Here is an 18,720-nt window from a genome sequence, read left to right on the forward strand (position 1 = left end):
TCAGGAGGGGAAAGGACAGAAAAACTGGACGGAAGAATGGGACCAGGAAGAAGAAAACAGGAAACCTATAAGAGATTGAAAAGGGCTTTCTTTTATTGAGCACCTATTACATGCCAAGGCCTACCCCTCTGTAACCTCACTTATCTTCTCATTTACAGATAGGGAAACTGGTGATCAAATCACACAATTTGTTTGCAATAGAACTATGATCTGAACCCAGTTGTGTCTGAGTGCAAAGCCAGAACTATGGGGGGAACAGGGAGAGGCTAGGGGTGGGAGAGGAGATACTCAGACCTCTAGCTTCATACTCACTCCCCAGAAAACCATATGAGGAAGAGCTTGGGGTGTGGACGAGGGGAGAGGAGTGGTGTGTGCGGCAGTGAGCAGGCGTGGCCCATGTTACCAATCCAGTATGATTCTTTCTTGGGTTAGGTCCGGCCAAGCCCTGAGTGATCTCTGGGTTTTGTTTAACTGAAGATTTCCTTTCCAGTCCTATATAGACTATCTCAGGAACCTACCCATCACAGCCCACCCAGAAGTCTTTGGCCTCCATGAGAATGCTGACATCACCAAGGATAACCAGGAAACCAACCAGCTGTTTCAAGGGGTGCTGTTGACCCTCCCTAGGCAGTCAGGAGGGAGTGGCAAGTCCCCTCAGGTAACCAGGCTTGGGGCAGGAGACATAATTCCATTTTCCAGGAAGTTTTCCACCTGGTAGTCACACAGGATTGTGGCTGATGACCAGGAAGGCAGAAAAGTAGAAGTCTGGCAGACCCCTGAGGGAGGGTATGGGTGTTCAGGTCTTCCTGCTGAGAGTCCTTAAATACAGACCTAGAAGAACACCAGTGTTTCCAGACTGTCAGCAGCTCCTGTATACCCCTCATGACTCGTTGCTATACCCATATATCATCTATACTCCATTTACATAATGTTTAAACCTAAATCTCTTTTGCTTAAAAACATTTCTTTTAAAAACTGCAAATTATTACCATAAACGGAAACCCAATGTCATTCCCATAAAGTCACAACAGCCACTAAAAGAAAGCTAAATGGTTATTAGGTTCTTCACAGATGATGTTGCTGAGGCCCTGCTGGCTCTTGTGGAAAGGGGAAGATCAGCCAATGTTACAGAGCATTTAATTAGCACTGATCTGAGACTTTGTCCTTGAGAAGAATGAGAAGGGAAAGGTGGCTTAAACTTGAAAAGAGAGTGACTTTCTCACTATGTGATTCAACACGATTTGCTCCATGTCCTAGAAACACCTAGAATCATTTTGAGTGCCTTTCATGGTTAGTCCATGCTTTATGAAGCACAGACCCATCCCACCATCCTCAGTCTACAGCTGGGGGTGAAATGAGCCCAGTGAGAGGAAGAGACCTGCTTCAAAGCATTCATCAACTCAGAGGCACAGCCAGACCCAGGGCCATGATCTCCTGATGCCACCACACCCTCTTCTTTCCTATTCTTCCTGTCCCTTCCCCACCTTCTGAGCTACCCCAGGTTTAAGCCCTCTCAGCTATAGATTTCTCTTGATTTGGCTCATAGTGCTATAAGTGAGAATAGGTATGAAGATAAAGCAGCCTGCCTGGTCTCAGTGGGAAGAGGGAAGAGGGAAGGAAGTGTGTGTTCCAAGCCTCTCAGATCCACAGGATAGCAGAGCTCTCTGTCTCTGCCACACCCAGGTCCTACTTCCTCCTTGTTCCTCTAGGCCTGTCCCCTCTCCACTTGGCCAACTCTCATTGCCCTGGCCCATTCTTGTTCAATATTAAGGAATGACCTACTGCCTTCCCAGGTATCCTATCCTGTCACTGGCACTGAGCAAGAGATCTGTACTGTGAGCTGGTCCCAAGACACTGGCTGAGGTTGCTGTGGGAGATGGTCTCCTAGGGCTAACCTTAAAGACAGGAGGAGTTTGCCAGGATTCAGTGCTGCCCTGAGGCTATCTGGCTGAGCAGGAATTCCCTGCTCAGCCCTCAGGCACTTGCTTCAGGATAGGGCTCTCATTACTCTACTTTTTTACTTTCTGAGCCAAAAGGTGATGCCTTCCTAAAGACCAGTAGAGAGGTGAGGGACCTCCTTTCCCCCAGGCAGAACTGGCTTCTGTAGGAGAGTCCCAGAAAGGTCATACAGACTGTGATTAAAAAGACTAATGCTCATTGGTTCAGGTTTACCCAGACAAAACCACAGCGCACAGTCCTTGTTTCTTATTCACCTCTCTACTGTCTGTACTTTAAGGAAGTGGTTCAGGAGCTGGCCCAGGACATACTCTCCAAGCTACCCAATGACTTTGACCTGGAAATGGTTGTGAATTTGTACCCTGTGGTCTATGAGGAATCCATGAACACTGTCCTAAGGCAGGAACTCATCAGATTCAACAGGTGGGTCAGGTGGTCTTACTTGGACCCTGGGAGTTGGAGTGTAGGGGTATGATCTAATGGCAGTAACTGATGTGTACCCTTGATTAGGATTGCTGTGCAGAGGAAGTGGTCTGCCCCACCCATAGGGAGGTCTATAAATAGGGCCATCCCAGTGTGTGTTCACTTACAGTTAAATTGTATTTTCTCTTCATTCTCTCCCACTCATTAATATGGCACCTGCAGGGATCCCTGGGTGGCGCGGCGGTTTAGCGCCTGCCTTTGGCCCAGGGCGCGATCCTGGAGACCCGGGATCGAATCCCACATCAGGCTCCCGGTGCATGGAGCCTGCTTCTCCCCTCTGCCTGTGTCTCTGCCTCTCTCTCTCTCTCTCTCTGTGACTATCATAAAAAAATAAAAATTAAAAAAAAAATATGGCACCTGCAAAGTCAGATTAAAACAAATACTTGGGACGCCTGGGTGGCTTAGTGGTTGAGGGTCTGCCTTCAGCTCAGGTCGCGATCCTGAGGTCCCAGGATCGAGTCCTGCATCAGGCTCCCCTCAGGGAGCCTGCTTCTCCCTCTGCCTATGTCTCTGCCTCGGTCTCTGTGTCTCTCATGAAAAAAATAAATAAAATCTTAAACAAAAACAATACCAAACAGGCTAATAGTAAAGGTAACTGTTAGAATCACTTTTCATAAACCTTTAGTGCCAGATATGACGCCTAGCACCATACATGTGTTTGCATTCAAGCCATAGTATAGTCTTTTGAAATATGCAGTTAGTAATCCCTCTACCACCATTTTACAGATTAAAAACTGTAGGGTTTTTCAAGGTCACATGGTCATTCAGTGATAGAACTGAGTTTGAGCCCAGCTGTCTGATCCCAGAACCCATGTACTTAACCAATATGTGAAATCCGTGTGAACAGAGAAAGTGGTGGAGAGAAGTTTATCCCATTATCCTAACCGTGTAGCGAAGGGGTGTTATGGATGGGCTGGCTGTGGGGCTCAAACTCTCTGGCCCTCTTCACTTCAATTACTGTATATAGCTCAGAGCCCAATAGATAGATAGTCTTGATTTGACTTCTAAATAAAACTGAAAAGATTCTCAAAGACCATCTGTGCCAAATGAGAAAACTTCTCACTTCTGCCTTTGAATCCAAGGTTCTTACTGCTTCTAGTTCTTCATCTGTTACTGTCTCCATTTTGCTCATTGGTCATTGCTCAGTTTTAGGGACAGCCCTGACTCTGAAGGACAAGAGAACTAGAAGAATGTCATCTAAAAAGTCCTTGCCTTCCCAGTTTTAGGATTATTCTCTAGAGTCAACAGGCAGTTGGCCATAAGGGGGAACAAAGCAAAGTATGCGGTGTGAGCCAAGGATGCAGCAGCACTGCTGTGAGTCAGATACCTTGGCATGATAGGATGTAGTTGTCACTCATCCAGATATTAAGCCTAATGGCTTCTCTCTTCTGCCACTCATCCTTTCCTAAGGTCACTAGAGCTCTTCCTCTGTGGTAGCAGGAGCTTTCACTAGCCTGGCCACTGATCATTGTAATAGAAGAGAACAGGGTAACAGCACTCTTACTTTCCAAAGATGGTCAGGATTAATCACATTGAGTAATATTCTTACATTCCCCCCACTACCTTTTTTTGACCTGTTCACTGAGTGATATGAGAAGCCCAAAATGATGAGGTGACAGTTCAGCTTCCAATTCAGGAGAACCATTATTGTGTCTTCTGGGGCATATGTTCCTTCCCTGGGTACTAAAACTTTGAAACAGAGCTCATATTTGCAAAAATAAAAAGCTCCTGCAAGTATATCATTAGGTGTAATAGCTACTCCTCTGTGGTATAATCCCTCAGGTAGTCAGTTTGCCCCCTGACTCCTCAGCAATGCACCTAATTTACTCTTAATATGAATATTTAGTGGTTACACATCCAGGAATCTCTTTCTTGTATTTGATCATTCTCATATCCATTTGGCTGAGATTCCAGAAGTCTTTGGAGATGACAGGTTTTCTCTGGTGGCATGTTCTTTGGCACTCTCAGGTGAATTCCCTCTGGGCTTGGCCAGGTCTCATAACACAGAGGCCAGAGAGAAAGGCAAGCAATCTTGGCTTCTCCCAGACTATCCTTCAGCTGCCTTTTCTCAGGCATGGACCTCATAATCTATAAAAAGAACATCTTTGACAATATGGATCAAACCCCTTCAAATTGTATTACCTTTTCTTAAAAAGGATTTATTTACTTATTTGGGAGAGAGAGTTAAAGGGAGAGAATACAGAAGTAGAATGGAGAAACAGAGGGAGAGAGAAACTTAAGCAAACCCCATGCCCAGCGCAAAGCCCAACATGGGACTCGATCTCACAACCCCAATGTCATGACCTGACCCAAAACCAGGAGTCAAAACCTTAACCTAATATGCTACCCAGGCACCCCAATTGGGTTACCTTTTGACCCAGAAACTCTACCATTAGCAGGAAAATCATTATTAGTTTCCACAAAGAGTGATATGGTTGGATGTCCCTAGCAATGTTGTTTACAATGACAACAAACCTAGAAATACCATGATTCAACATTAGGGAAATTGTTAAATAAAATGAAATATATTGCAGTCATTAAAAAGGATGATTTCGGTCTCTATTGAATTAGAAAGATGCTCCCTATATGCTAAGAGAAAAAAAGATAGAAAAAATGTGTTTACATATAGAAAAATTTGGAAAGATAAACATCAAAGTTATCTTTGGGTGATAAGATACTGGGTGACTTAATTTTTTTCTCATCTTAATAATTTTTCTACAATGAACTTATATTACTTGTATGACCTTTGGAAGAGGGGAAAAGTGAAAGGAGACCTCATGTCAGTGTACTTGGGTAGAAGAAACCTGGACAGCCTGGCTGAGCCAGCATCTTTGTTCTTGCAGGCTGACCAAAGTGGTTCGAGGAAGCCTCATTAATCTTGGCCGAGCCATCAAAGGGCAGGTCCTGATGTCCTCAGAGCTGGAGGATGTCTTCAGTAGCATGATCGTGGGTAAAGTGCCAGCCATGTGGATGGCCAAGTCCTACCCATCACTAAAGCCACTGGGGGGCTATGTGGCTGACCTGCTGGCCCGCCTGGCCTTCTTCCAGGTACCTGGGAGTCAGGGTAACTGAGCATCTGCATGTTCATTCAGGTGGAGAGGACTTCATGAAACGGATTGAACACACACTAGAAAGAGTCTTCCCAGACTTGAGGAGGAAGAGGCAGGGGGGAGACTTTTCAGAGTCTTTGGAAAGATTATAGCCTCTATAGAGGCAGGAGTAGGAACTAGAATAAATGTCACAAACTGGTGGCTCATGGGCCAGATTTGACTAATAGATATATTTGGTTTGGCTGCCTGGTAATTTAAATTTTTTGAGCTAACATGTAAACATTGAATTATTACACATAAAAATCCAGGTATTTGTCCTGCAAAGAAAGGGAAGACTTGAAACAATGGGCCTGCATTCCTGAACGGCAACTGTTAGGAGATGAGTGGCTATTGCTTACTTTAGACATGGCACATAGTTTCCACTGCTATAGTCTTCACTAGTCTCTCTTGTATCCCTGACACAGCCTGCACCTATGCTTTTCTTAAAGTAGAAATATATATCTTCGTACCTTTCAAAAGTGGGAAAAATAGAAGCTAAACTGAGAGGGCTGCCTATTTTAAAAAAAATGAGAAAAAACATCTTTCTTAATGGGACTCATTTACATTACCTGCCTTTGAACTATCTTTGATGTGTTGTTGATTTTGAATTTTTATTTCTGTGCCTCTCCAGGAATGGATTGACAATGGGCCCCCTGTGGTCTTTTGGATCTCTGGATTCTACTTCACACAGTCTTTTTTGACGGGTATCTCTCAGAATTACGCCCGGAAACACACCATCCCCATTGACCACATCGGATTTGAGTTTGAGGTAGATGTGCTTTGGGTTAGGCCAGCTCGAGGGACCAACCAGGGAAAGCAATGTTGCCTATTTCTTATGAGTCCAAACATTTGGATGTATTAAGGCCCAAATGTTTCTGAGATGGTACAAGTAAAGTATTTAGCATAACTTAAAATAGCTCCAAAGTTATGCCTGACAGAATCAGAGGATTCCCAAGTCTTTGTCTCTGTATATATACAAGGAATCTTTCCAGAGGAAAACTCTGCCACTATTATACCAAGAAAAATTAAAGCATCTTCTCCCACTGTTTATTCACCATGGTGGACTCTTAATTTGGAAGGATGTGGATGGTCTTGGGTAGTCTTTTGCTTGAAGTCAAAGGAATGTCCAGTAATCAAATATCACTCTGTCCATACATGGAGAGAAAGGAGTAAGATCCTGTTGTTGGGAGGTTGCAGACTGGTTGTCTAGGTCTTAATTTAGTTTATGAATGAACTTGATTGTCTTTGAAGACATCATTAAGCTGAAAATAATGCAATATAGTAACAAAATAACAGGGATAAACATTGGAGAAAAACAATAAAATCATATTTTTGGTGTTGAAATGATTATATAATTAGAAATCCTAAAGACTCTAGAAATACACCTATCAGAATACTGATAGAAATATACCTATCAGAATACTGATACTCTAGAAATACACCTATCTGAATAGGTATCAGAATACTGTTATGGTGGCTGGATACTGGTTAAATATACAAAAATCAATAGCCTTTTTCCTATTCTAGGAATAAGTACTTAGAAGTAAAAATGTGAAAAATATTTTATTCACAATAACAGAAAATTAGAATTTGACTGATTTTAAATGGATTTTGTGATCTCTGGTTCCCCATAATCTCCACCATTCCTTGTTTTACTATACTTGGACCATTTTCTGTACTTATCTGAAGGAATTTGACTTTACCACCTCTGAATCTAAACAGTGGTGTGCTGGAGCTGGCTCATATCAATTCACCATAGCCAGTTTGTTGCTGGTTATTACATAGTTGATAGCTGACACTGACCGTGTATACCATAGAAATCAACAAAAACTACAAGTCAAGGCTTTATTTCTCCCTACCAGAGAACTGTTTTACCAGCATGTGTCTGAATCTAACTCCTCACTTTATGTATCCAGATCCAGAAAGGGAAAGGACTGTGCAAGGTTGTTAATCTAATTATACTTAATGTGGCCTCCTGACTCCTACATTAGTGCATTCTCTATCCCCACCATATATAAGGGCACCATGCTGACTAGGAATCAGACTTGGTCCATGTGTGAAGGCAGAAGTATTATTACAGAGACCCCAGTGTCCTGGGAAATGCCTATTGGGAAAAGCAGACATTATAGCAGATTTTCTAATCTCTTAATGCTGCCCCATTTAGGGAAAAGGCATAAGAACTTACAAGATTCCTCTCTTCCAGGTAACCACACAAGAAACGGTCATGGAGAGTAGCCCAGAAGATGGGGCCTACATAAAAGGCCTATTCTTAGAAGGTGCCCGCTGGGACAGGAAAACAATGCAGATTGGGGAGTCTTTCCCCAAAATTCTCTATGACCCATTGCCCATTATTTGGCTAAAACCTGGGGAAAGTGCAATGTTTCTGCATCAGAACATTTATGTGTGTCCAGTCTACAAAACAAGTGCCCGAAGAGGCATCCTTTCCACCACAGGCCACTCAACCAACTATGTGCTCTCCATTGAACTACCAACAGACAGGCCCCAGAAGCACTGGATAAACCGAGGGGTGGCCTCTCTGTGCCAGCTGGATAATTAATGGCATCTGTCTCAATGCAGAAAATAAAAGGCATTTCATTCTCGACCACAACCTAGCTTTCCTTTCGTAAGAGGCACATGGTATGATGATGATGGTGGCAGTTATATTAATAGAGCACTTGCTATTATGAGCCAGTATTTCAGAGCAGCCCTATAAAGTAGGTTATTATTATCATCATTTTATGGCTGCAGATATCATGATACAGAGAAGGTAAGTAAGATCTTCCAAATCAGATAGCTACGAAAATAGTGGAGCCTGGATTTGAATACTGACAGTGGGACTCTTTCTTCAACCTAGACCTTTAGTCATTTGGCTAAGCACCTTTGTGTTTTTTTCCTGTTGGTTTCACTATAGCTGCCACTGAAGTTTTAATTGCTGCTTTCCTATTGTGTTTCTATGCACTAACATCAGAGTCTCTCAGGTTCAGAGGATTACTTTCATTTTTTAAGGTTTTGATATATTTGAAAAACACTTTTCACAACAATCTTATGTGGTTTAGGGTATTACTATGGCCATTTTAGAGATGCAAAAATGGAGGCTTAGAAAAATAACTAGCCCAAGGTTCCACAGTTTATCAGTGGTAGAACTGAGACACAAATACTTCTCTACTAGCCTGCAATAGATGCGTATATATTTCAGGAAGAAAGGAGACATGAGAGAACCAGTATTTGTTGCGTGCCTCCTGTGTGCCATGGGTTGTTTATTTATTTATTTATTTGTGTGTGTGTGTATGTGTGCCTCGGCTTTTAGATGTCTTGTTTGTTCCTAACAGTCTCTCCCTCTGGAGGTTCAGGAAGATTATGTAACTTGCCTAAAATCACCTAGCTCTTTCATATTGCAGAGTCAGGTTTTGAGGCAAGGTCTGTCTGGCTCTAGAACCCATGCATTTTTCACTGCCACATGCTGCCTCCCAGTCAACGACTTATTCATAACTATGTTATGATGTAGAATCTTAAATGTGTGGCTGCAACACCTATGTCCAAAAAATTTCTAGTTTATACTGTTTCCCCCCAGGGCTAGCTAGAAGAGAGTCCTGAGGCATATGAACATCACCTTCTTGATATATTTACTTCTCAACTAACTCCTTCACTTAGTGCTTTGGCTTTAAGTGACTTCCTTCAGGGCATTCCACTGGCCAGTTCATTGTTGAGCAAAGACATAAGGCTGTTTGAGTCTAATGTGTCTGCTGGTTTCTCTGCCTCTTCAACTAGAAGAAATGACCTCAGGGTCTTTGTTTTTCCTGAATGTGGGAAGCTTCTGAGAACCAAACAAACATGTTCCAGAAACCTTTTCATGGAAACATGGAGTTGATAAAATTCTGATTAAGAACCTTGAATTCTGAGATTAGCAAATTATCTGATCCTAGAAATTAAGTACAAAAGGGCAGTTCCTCAGATCTTGCCAGGAGGTAATAAAGAAACAGCAAAGAGGAGCAGTCTCTTTCAGCTCAATGTAGGTAGCTTACTAGTTATTTTTTTGAGAAAGACAGTCCCTCCCCCCACACCCCCAGTGGGAGAGAGAAAATCAGAATGAATAGAGAGCTGGAACTGCCATTATCATTCCAAGTAAGATTGTTAGTCATGTGAGATGGAAAGATGGTCAGGATCCCAAATGCCTTAATCTTGGACTGGTTAAATCATATTGTAAGCTTTAAGGCAGTGAGGGGGTTGCTAAGAGAACAATTGAATTTTAATTATCTAACCCCCAGCTTCAGCAACAAAAAGCTGAGGGAGGCAGGGACTGACTTTCATTCCTCAGGGGTCAAGGGACAGAATGTTTCTGTACGATGGATTAAATTTTTGTAATTTAAAAAATTTCCTCCACTTTGAAAAGAAAGAGTGCCCTAAATTTGAGGTCATTTTCTACTAGGGCCAATGTGATAATTAATGTCTTCCCCTGGGAAAGAGCAGTATGTTCTTCAGAAATCCTGGTGAGTTAGAGGCTGGAGTCCTGGGGCAGAGATGGCCAGAGACAGCTTGGTGAGAAGCTGCAGGTCCTGCCTATAAATAGCTCAGAAGATAACATCAGACAAACATTGTCACCAAGCTAGTTTTTGCTCTTTAAAAATCTAGCTGTTGGGTAAATAGTTTTCAGTCCTTGTCAGTGTTGGAAGAAAATTTCATTGAAAGAGGGGACATAGGGATGATAAATTCTACTTTTAAAAGACCAAAGATGAAAAAAAAAAAAATAAGACCAAAGATGATGGGAGGAAAAAGAAGCTATTATAAACATAACTTATATGGAAGTTTTGACAGTAAATTGACAATTATGTTTCTGGGTATTAGAATATACATCTTTGCAAAGGAGGCTAGGCATATAAAATGCACATTTAGGTAAGATTCCTGGCACATAGAAGACACTCAGGAGATGGACTTCCATTTTGGAAGAGGTTGGGTGGGAAGGGTGGTTTCTACACTTTGACAGAGTTAAAGGCAAAGGTTGCACAGTCAAAATCACCTTGAATTACTTAGAAAGGGACCAGGAAAGAGAAAGGCAAGCCATGTCTCAGTTGGTCCAGCAGAGCCAGTTTTTCCTCCAATGCAAGAACAGATCACTGTTTCAATGGTTGATCATCAGATAAGTACTTGATTTCATAGGCCCTATGTTTCATGAGAAAATGCTTAAACCCTAGAACCACATCTGAGCAGGGTACGCTTCCACAGTGAGACCAGATTTGAAGGAGAGTGATAGAACAGCAGATTCATGTTTCCCAATTCAAGCGAGTCTAGGGTTTATGCTTACTCAATGGCCAACACATCTGTCAGCACATTTAAATTTCTCGTCTCTCTTCACCAAAGATTGTGTTCAATATGCATATGCTAGTGCCACAGTTGATATGTTCTCCATGTCCTTGCCAAACTCTGTAGTACTTACTTACCCTCAGCATGAAAGTGTATGCTTTTGCTCACAGGTGCAGGTTTTGGGATTGAAATATAATGTTTACTTTGACTGAAAGGATCTAGGTGACAAGGGATTCTTACATTTAGGTATGGGCAGGAAGTTATATCTGCTGCTTCTGAGGGTCACAAAGCCATTTTGGAAAAGAATAGAGAAAGACCAAAATTGATATAGGTTTGTCTTTATTGGTGATGCTCATTCTCTTTGGAGGTCAAAAGGAATAATAATGAGGTACACATGACTTGCCATGGGACTCCACACATGCAGGGGTATAAATCTTTTATATTTTGATTTCTCTTTGTACCATTTCTGTTTAGACATAATTTGAAAGCTGGGTTGGCCCTTGTACTTTCTAATGTTAAGATAAAATACTTATAATGAATGCAGCAGTATGGGTTTCAAGTGAGCCTTTCAGATCCTATGTGCATCCTTAAGACAGGCCTTAAGATAAAGTAAACATATGTGCATTTACTTAACACAACTACTTTTGTGTATGTTGGGGGAAGGGATGGGTCTCAAGTAAAATTTCCATGAAACAATACACTCAATCCAATGATGCACTTAAGAAAAAAAAGATATATTTATCTTAGAGAAAGCACAAGCAGGGGGAGGGGAAAGAGGGAGAGAGAGAGAATCCACAAGCAGGTTCCTGCTGAGAGAGGAACCCAACACAGGGCTCCCAAGACCTTGGAATCAGAACCTGAGCTGAAATCATCAGATGCTTAACCAACAGAGCCACCCAGGCATCTGCAATGAGGCACTCCAATGAGAAGTTTATCTGGGAATTGGGAAGGTCAAAAGATAATAGAACATACACAAAGAAACCCACTTTCAAGCAAGCCTTTGTGTTTTAAGCAAAAACTCTGGGGAAAAAGCCTAAAAATATTCTGAAGGTGGTATATAGTTTTATAGTTGCTATGAGAACTTCCAGCAACTGGCTAATTTCTTCATATCAGCTGGCATGTTTGGCAAATGGCATTTCCATGAAAAAGCTTTGTCATCCTTGTCTTCCTTTTACAGGCCTTAGTCTTGTTTCCAAATGATGCTTCAGTGAGGGTGTAAGCTCTAGGGTTAGTGTCATCCATGTAGGCAACAAGATTCTGATGAACTGAAAAGATGTGTGAGCACAGATCATGGGGTGAATACCAATATTTTTGAGGTTTTTAAGAAGATACTTAAATTTTTGCCCCTAATCAAGCAGAAGGGTTTTGTCATCTGGTTTACATTCAAGACCTAGTTGGCTCATCATTCTGAGAAACAAATTTTCTTCTGGGTTAGGAAATCTCATCATGAGACTTGAGATATACTGGTTTGGAAAATTTCCTCAGTTTTTCCTGGCTTCGAAGTCCCCGGCCTCGTAGTGGGGTAAGGCCCATTGGAGGCAGATGAATCTGAATAATGAGAACAAGAATAATGATAATATTAAGAATGATAATCATTACAGCAGCTTATACTCATTGAGATTTTACTAGGTACCGTGCTCTCTGCTAAGCACTAAGTCTACACTGATTCATTAATCCTTTAAGTCCTCATACACATTAATCCTTACAATAATCTTATAAGGAATTAGATAATGTCTATAGATGAGAAATGGAGGCTCACAAGTTAAATACCTCAAGCTACTATGTACTTCAAGTGGTAGAACGAGGATTTGAACCCAGATCTGATTCTAGAGCTTGTGCTCTTTCATACTGCCTCCATGGAGGGAAAAATGACTACAGATCACATGATGAGATGAAACTCCAAAGAAGAAAAGAAAAAAAGTTTGTGTATACAAAGCTATAGTAAGAAACTGGGACCAATCTAAATGTCTACTAAATGGCTGCTGGGTAAATTATGGCACACTCTTGTAACAGGATACAGCAGCAACCATTTAAAAAGATGGGAAGCAGAAATGACCAGAACAGATGAAGTAAACTAAGCAAGCAGCAAACAGTATGCCCAGTATTCCATGTACATTAAGAAAATGTATGTACACAAATATAGAAACAAAGACAAAGGATATATTGCCCAAATTAGGTTGAGCCGGTACAGTATAAAATTGTTGTTTTTCTAGGTCAAGAGTAGGACACATAATTTCATATGGCCTAACCTAGCTGGTACAGTGCTAACTTCCACAGGGTGAAAATTTTGGACCATTTTCACTTTCAACCTCATGCACTTCCCTTTAATGCTATTAACAACAAATCTGTCCTTCATTATAAGGAAAATAAAATTATTTCCATAAAAAAGATGAAAGTCAAAAAGAGAAAGTTATATAAATATAAGCTAGCATTCCCTTCTACATGTGGGAGAGTTGTAAGAGTATGAGAAATCAGGCATCAATTGGCATTTTAGTTTGTTGTGATGGATTGGGGGCATGCAAAGATAGCTTACTTCCAACACGCCTGCTACAGAAGCTCTAGGCTTCTCGGCAAACGCTAGCCCTCTTGGTATGCGTTCTTGGAAATAACTGGGTTGGTGAGGATAAGTACCTACCACAAATTAACTGGAGTCACACTTACTGGCCTTGGATAAGGAATCTGGTAATGTAGTCCAATTTCAATCCTGGCTGTGCATTCATCTATACACTGTTTAATCAGGTCTGTGTCTGTGAGCTATTAAAAGAGGAAAATGGGTAAGATTCTTAGCATCTTTCTAATGCTCCTTATGTAGAGGTGTACATCTTCAATTTTCTCAGCTCACCAGCCAGTAAATGAAATGTTGATTATTTGAAAAATCAAAAGCAATTTAACATAAAATTTACTGTGGATTTTAAACTTTTAAAAAATTATTTAATAGGGTAATATGAACACATAGTAAAACATTTTTCAAATAATACAAAAAGATTTAAAAACGAAGTCTTCCTTTAATCTCTGTCACAGTTCCCCTTCTCAAAGACAATAGTTGTTAGCAATTTCTTTCTTGTCCTTCCAGGGATATTCTATGTAGATATAAGCCTAAATATATATATTTTGGTTTTTTTCCTTAAACAAATTATAGCTCACTTTGTTTTGACCCTTGCTTTTCCCCCTAACAACTTGAAGCTCCTTCTAGATTTACAGAGAGCTGCCCATTCTTTTTAATAGATGCACAAAACTCCAACATAAAGCCATGTTATAATTTAATCAATCTTTTTCTGATGGACATTTAGGTTATTTCCAGTCTTTTGCTATTATAAACAATTTTATTATGGATCCCTCTAAAATTGTTTTTGGCTTACATGCAAATATATCTAAAAGATAAATTTCTGGAAAATGCAGGGTCAAAGGGTATATGTTCATGCATTTTGAATTCTTACAGATATTCCCTCTAGATTCAAACTACTCTCTAAGAGATTGTACCAATTTATATTCCCACCAACACTGAATGAGAATGCTTCTTCACGTCCTCCACATGTTGACCAAACTTTAACTGAATTGTTTTAGCAAATGCTGTCTAGAAGCTCCCTAAGTAAGATATCAGAGAATGATCCACCTCTTCTTTTGAACTGTAAACTTCCTTGTAAGGGGAAGAAACAGCTTTTTAAATTCCCAACTAGTAAAATTATGGTAGTCCAGTTTCAAGTAAAGAAATCACAAGTTCGTTCCAAAAAACAGAATGCCAGGCAGAAGCACAGAAACCCTTTCTTTCCAAGGATGGAAAATGAGTTGACACATGGCTCTGCTGAGTTTGCAAGTGGGCCTCAAAGCAGACTTGGGATTGCACCAGTCCCAGATGACACCCACAGTGACGTCTGGGCCAGTGAGGCTTGGAAATTCCAAGGGCGTGCCTGTCCTATGGTACCTTTTGGAGCAGAGAAGGGTTCTAGGAACTGCAATGCACAGAACTAGAGCTGGGTCCCTTGGGGCAGAGGCTCAGCTTTCTGACCTCTGGGCTTCTCAGAATCTGTTGCTCTGATGTCCACATCAGGAATAGATTTCCATGTTCCCATTTGCCATTAGGATTCAGAGCAATTCATGAGATACTTTTGGATTATTATTAAGCTCTTACAAGCAAGTGAAGTTCCAAGAAACAACTTCTATCTGCATAAGGGACTGGGGAGAAAGGAGCCCCTGATAAAGATATGTATGGTTAAGGGGGCTGAGGGGCCCTAGGACTCCAGCTGTCCATCTGAATAAGTCTGGGTTACAGTTCTCCAAACTCAGTCATTTAGAGGCTGCTTTCATGATTCTGCTAGATCCACACACCATTTATACTCATATTAAACTTTTTCTTTAAATATTATGCTTTATCCTAAGCATAGTATTTGTAAAATCATCTGATATTTTATTATCTTTCTAATACATGGCAAAACAAGTACACATTTTAAAATTAAAGACTCATATACCTCCTCCCCAGGCATAACAAAATAATCTCACTCATGTAGCATCACTGGCACATACGCTTCCCTATGGCTCATACCACACTGGGCCAGTTCAAGCAGAGGCAAAGGAAAGCTTGATTACTGCCATAACTGAAAACCCAAAGAGTTTTGAGAAGTCCTCACATAAATGAGCCTGAAAAGATTTACTGGGTACATCCTGCTATGATACCCCCAGCACCGGGCTAGACACGGTGAGGCCCATGGTCCCTGTCCTTCAACTATCCAGGCAGAAAAACTCTGATGCATAAAGCTCTAGAAAAAGCATGGAGGCATGTAATTAACAGGGCAATGACTACTGTAGATGGCTACACAGGAATTCAGAAAAGGTTTCTGCCACAGGTTGAGTGAAGGCAGAGAAGTTGAGGAAGACTTCCTGGAGAAGGTAAGTTAAGCCAAAGAATTTTTAAATGCTCATGAATTCAGTGACAACCACAAGGTAGGTCCTATGGGGTATACAAGAAAGTATAAGACATTGTCTGTGTGCTCAAGGAACTGATAATCTGGTTGGGGAGACCACACCAACATAAATGAAATAAGAAAGAAGGTGACCAACTACTTAGGGGAAGGCATAGGTTAGTGGTCTCCCAACTTTTTGATGATCTACTTTTTTTTTTTTTTTAAAGATTTTATTTATTTATTCATGAGAGGACACAGATAGAGGCAAAGACACAGGCGAGGGAGAAGCAGGCTCCCTGTGGGGAGCCCAATGTGGGACTCAATCCCAGGACCTTGGGATCATGCCCTAAGCCAAAGGCAGATGCCCAACCACTGAGCCACCCAGGTGCCCAGATTATCTATTCTCAATAAAAAATTTCTGAGCCCACAGCTCCCATTTATGTACTCATATTGATTTATAAATATATTAGTAAGTTCATTAAATGTACCAATAAGCTCATAAAAATACATAAAATAGGGGCACCTGGATGGCTCAGTCCCTTAAGTATTCCATGTACATTAAGAAAATGTATGTACACAAATATACATCATGCCTGTTGTGAGCTTTTTCAGGTGGCAGATGAGAGCCTGAGGCTGGGTATTCAGATATGGGGGGCAGGAATCCTAAAGTGGATGCATGGGCCTCAGCACAGAAGGCTGACTTTCAGAGGCTCCTTACAGTGGGCAGAAGGGTGTGTGGAGAAGACACAGCCAAAAGGGACACAGAAACAGGGGTCAGAGAGGGAAAAGAGAGTAGACTGTCAGGAGATTTCATGAGGGGAACAGTAACAGCATTGATTTTGTGAGATCAATAAGAAGGCAAGAAAAGTCAGAAACTAAGAGTCTCTTTCCGTGCTTAGTGCCAGGCAGTCTTCATAAGAAGCTAATAGCTGATGCTTTATAGTTTATTGAGATGGGTCAAATCAAGCCTCTTACAAATGGTCCTTGACTCCCTGGTGTCTGGGTGTGCAGTTCCGTTAAACTAGCTAGTAGAGGCACTATCTTACCCAATTCTGTGCTCCCAAAGGGCAAATCACTCTTCTAGCCAAAGAGGCTTGAGTTCAAAGAGAAGTTATGAAGGGAGCCCTGTGTCTTAATCCTAATTCTCTTTCCTCTGAATGAGTTTATACTTGGAGGCCTTGAATAGTTTATGAATTGGAAGAAAGAAAAAAAAAGTTTAACTGCACACCTCCTGCTGGAAGAGCTGGTGACAGGCACAAGTGTGTGAAGAACCCTGAAAGCCCTCAGTGGCCTGACTTGTGTCACCTGGCTCATGGTGTCCTCCAAGGGCACAGAGCCATTTGAGACCTGAAACAAATGAAGAGAGAAACCCAGACTGGGCTCTGCTTCCCGGTGGTTGAGCAAGCTAGTGCGCTGTGCCTCTGGGCCCTTTCTGCCCCACACTCTACCACTGTGACCTATACTGCTCAGTCCTCTCAATTTTCGGAAGAAAAAGAACAAACGTCATAAGAAACTGCCCTCCTCCTTACAATCTCCAGTTAGGGTTTACTTACGTTTTTGTTTTTCTGGAACAGTGTTCTGGCTTCATTTAATATGTACTGTTTTTCTTTAATGGTGTCTTCCATCTGCCCTGATGCTGCCTGCCATTTCCTCACAAGCCTGAAAATTCTGCGGTAGAGGCCAAGAACTTCTTGTCGTGTTGCTGTTGTCATCCTCAGACCCACCAAAATAGAAGAGGGAAAATTTGCATGAAAATTCAAATTTTGACAGTAGGCAGCTAGGCAGATGTATATTTTTTTAATCAGGCTCTTTAATTAGTCTAGAAATAATTGCTCTTTCTCAACAGATCTGTTTAGTAGCATTGCCAGAATGGTGCTGTAGGAATATCAGCTATCTCTCAGCTGTCTTTGCATATCATCCCATGGTTGAGAGTTAATGTTTGCCATGACGGCCATGTTTACAAACACAGTAAACCAAAATTCGATTGTGCTATACTTAAAAGCCGTAAATTCTTTACCAGACTAACATAGGAAGATGCATTTAGTGTGTATTTTTGTAAAACTACAATACTCATCAGAATGCCTGGAAAAGGCACATTTTGAATAACTAAATATTCTGGTTCAGTAACTTGAATTTAATGCAGGGGTTGTAAATTTAAGCACCCTTGGGGCTTGCAGATAAAATGAGGAAGCCTGGTTGGGTGGGGACAATAGCCAGATGGAAAGGATGTAACCCCCTGAAAAAGGATAGTTGCTACTTAGCTCCAGGCAGCTGCTGCCACATAGAAATGAGGGCCTAGGGCAGCTCCTGGGTGGCTCAGTCAGTTGGGCGTCCAACTCTTGATTCTGGCTTGGGTCATGATCTTAGGGTCATGGGATCAATCCCCATGTTGGGCTCTGTGCTCAGTGCAGAGTCTGCTTGGGATTCTTTCTCTCTTATCCCTCTGCCCCTCCCCACAACTCTCTAAAATAATGAATAAATAAAATCTTTAAAAAAAAAAACAAATGAGGGCCTAGGAATGCCAGATTTCCAGATACTTTAATAATAGGTAGCAATCCAGATTTCTCAAATGTGAAATCTCAAAAAAGACATTAATTCGTTCTTTTTGAAAGTGTGAGTACCATGAAGGCCAAACAAAATGGGCCAGGCTACTTTAATAATAGGTAGCAATCCAGATTTCTCAAATGTGAAATCTCAAAAAAGACATTAATTCGTTCTTTTTGAAAGTGTGAGTACCATGAAGGCCAAACAAAATGGGCCAGGCTCCATTCCACCCAGAGGCTGCCAGGTTGCACCTTCTCTTTTGGTTCATCATAACTTTGTTGAAAAGATTTCTCAAAATTGTTGGTCTGCTTCCTTGTCCACCTAAGAACCACACAGTAAGGACAACTGAAAATCTTTCTGATGACTGAAGAGCTTGTGGCCTCTTTGGGTTTTTACTCTGAAAAATGAATTTTAATTTCAGAGGACTTAGCTAAATGAGTCCTGACCTAAGT

The 18,720-nt window shown here is 41.3% G+C and overlaps 2 protein-coding genes across 10 annotated transcripts in view; one reads left to right on the plus strand and one right to left on the minus strand.

Moving 5' to 3' along the window:
- The window catches only part of DNAH3 (dynein axonemal heavy chain 3), a 171,507-nt gene extending 163,382 nt beyond the window's left edge, over window positions 1-8,125 (plus strand). For 2 of the 3 annotated variants that reach the window (XM_038540140.1, XM_038540142.1), the window contains 5 exons: window positions 491-658; window positions 2,237-2,379; window positions 5,283-5,487; window positions 6,160-6,297; window positions 7,732-8,085. In XM_038540140.1, the coding sequence (XP_038396068.1) occupies window positions 491-658; window positions 2,237-2,379; window positions 5,283-5,487; window positions 6,160-6,297; window positions 7,732-8,085 (1,008 nt within the window). Of the gene's footprint in view, window positions 1-490; window positions 659-2,236; window positions 2,380-5,282; window positions 5,488-6,159; window positions 6,298-7,731 lie in introns of all 3 variants that reach the window. The other variant, XM_038540141.1, reaches the window with a different exon arrangement.
- Window positions 1-18,720, minus strand: part of LYRM1 (LYR motif containing 1) — a 32,021-nt gene that overhangs the window by 967 nt on the left and 12,334 nt on the right. For 3 of the 7 annotated variants that reach the window (XR_005360843.1, XM_038540156.1, XM_038540158.1), the window contains exons 2-3: window positions 17,278-17,426; window positions 13,488-13,580 (exon numbers count right to left, since the gene is read on the minus strand). Coding sequence is in view for 6 of the 7 variants with exons in the window: in XM_038540156.1 (XP_038396084.1) it covers window positions 13,488-13,580; window positions 17,278-17,426 (242 nt within the window). In the remaining variant the exon portion in view is untranslated. Of the gene's footprint in view, window positions 1-6,553; window positions 6,791-11,148; window positions 12,375-13,461; window positions 13,581-17,277; window positions 17,448-18,720 lie in introns of those variants that run through there. The other 4 variants (XM_038540154.1, XM_038540155.1, XM_038540157.1 and 1 more) reach the window with 4 other exon arrangements.

This window comes from Canis lupus, chromosome 6 (genome assembly GCF_011100685.1).
Source record: "Canis lupus familiaris isolate Mischka breed German Shepherd chromosome 6, alternate assembly UU_Cfam_GSD_1.0, whole genome shotgun sequence".
NCBI classification, from domain to species: domain Eukaryota; kingdom Metazoa; phylum Chordata; class Mammalia; order Carnivora; family Canidae; genus Canis; species Canis lupus.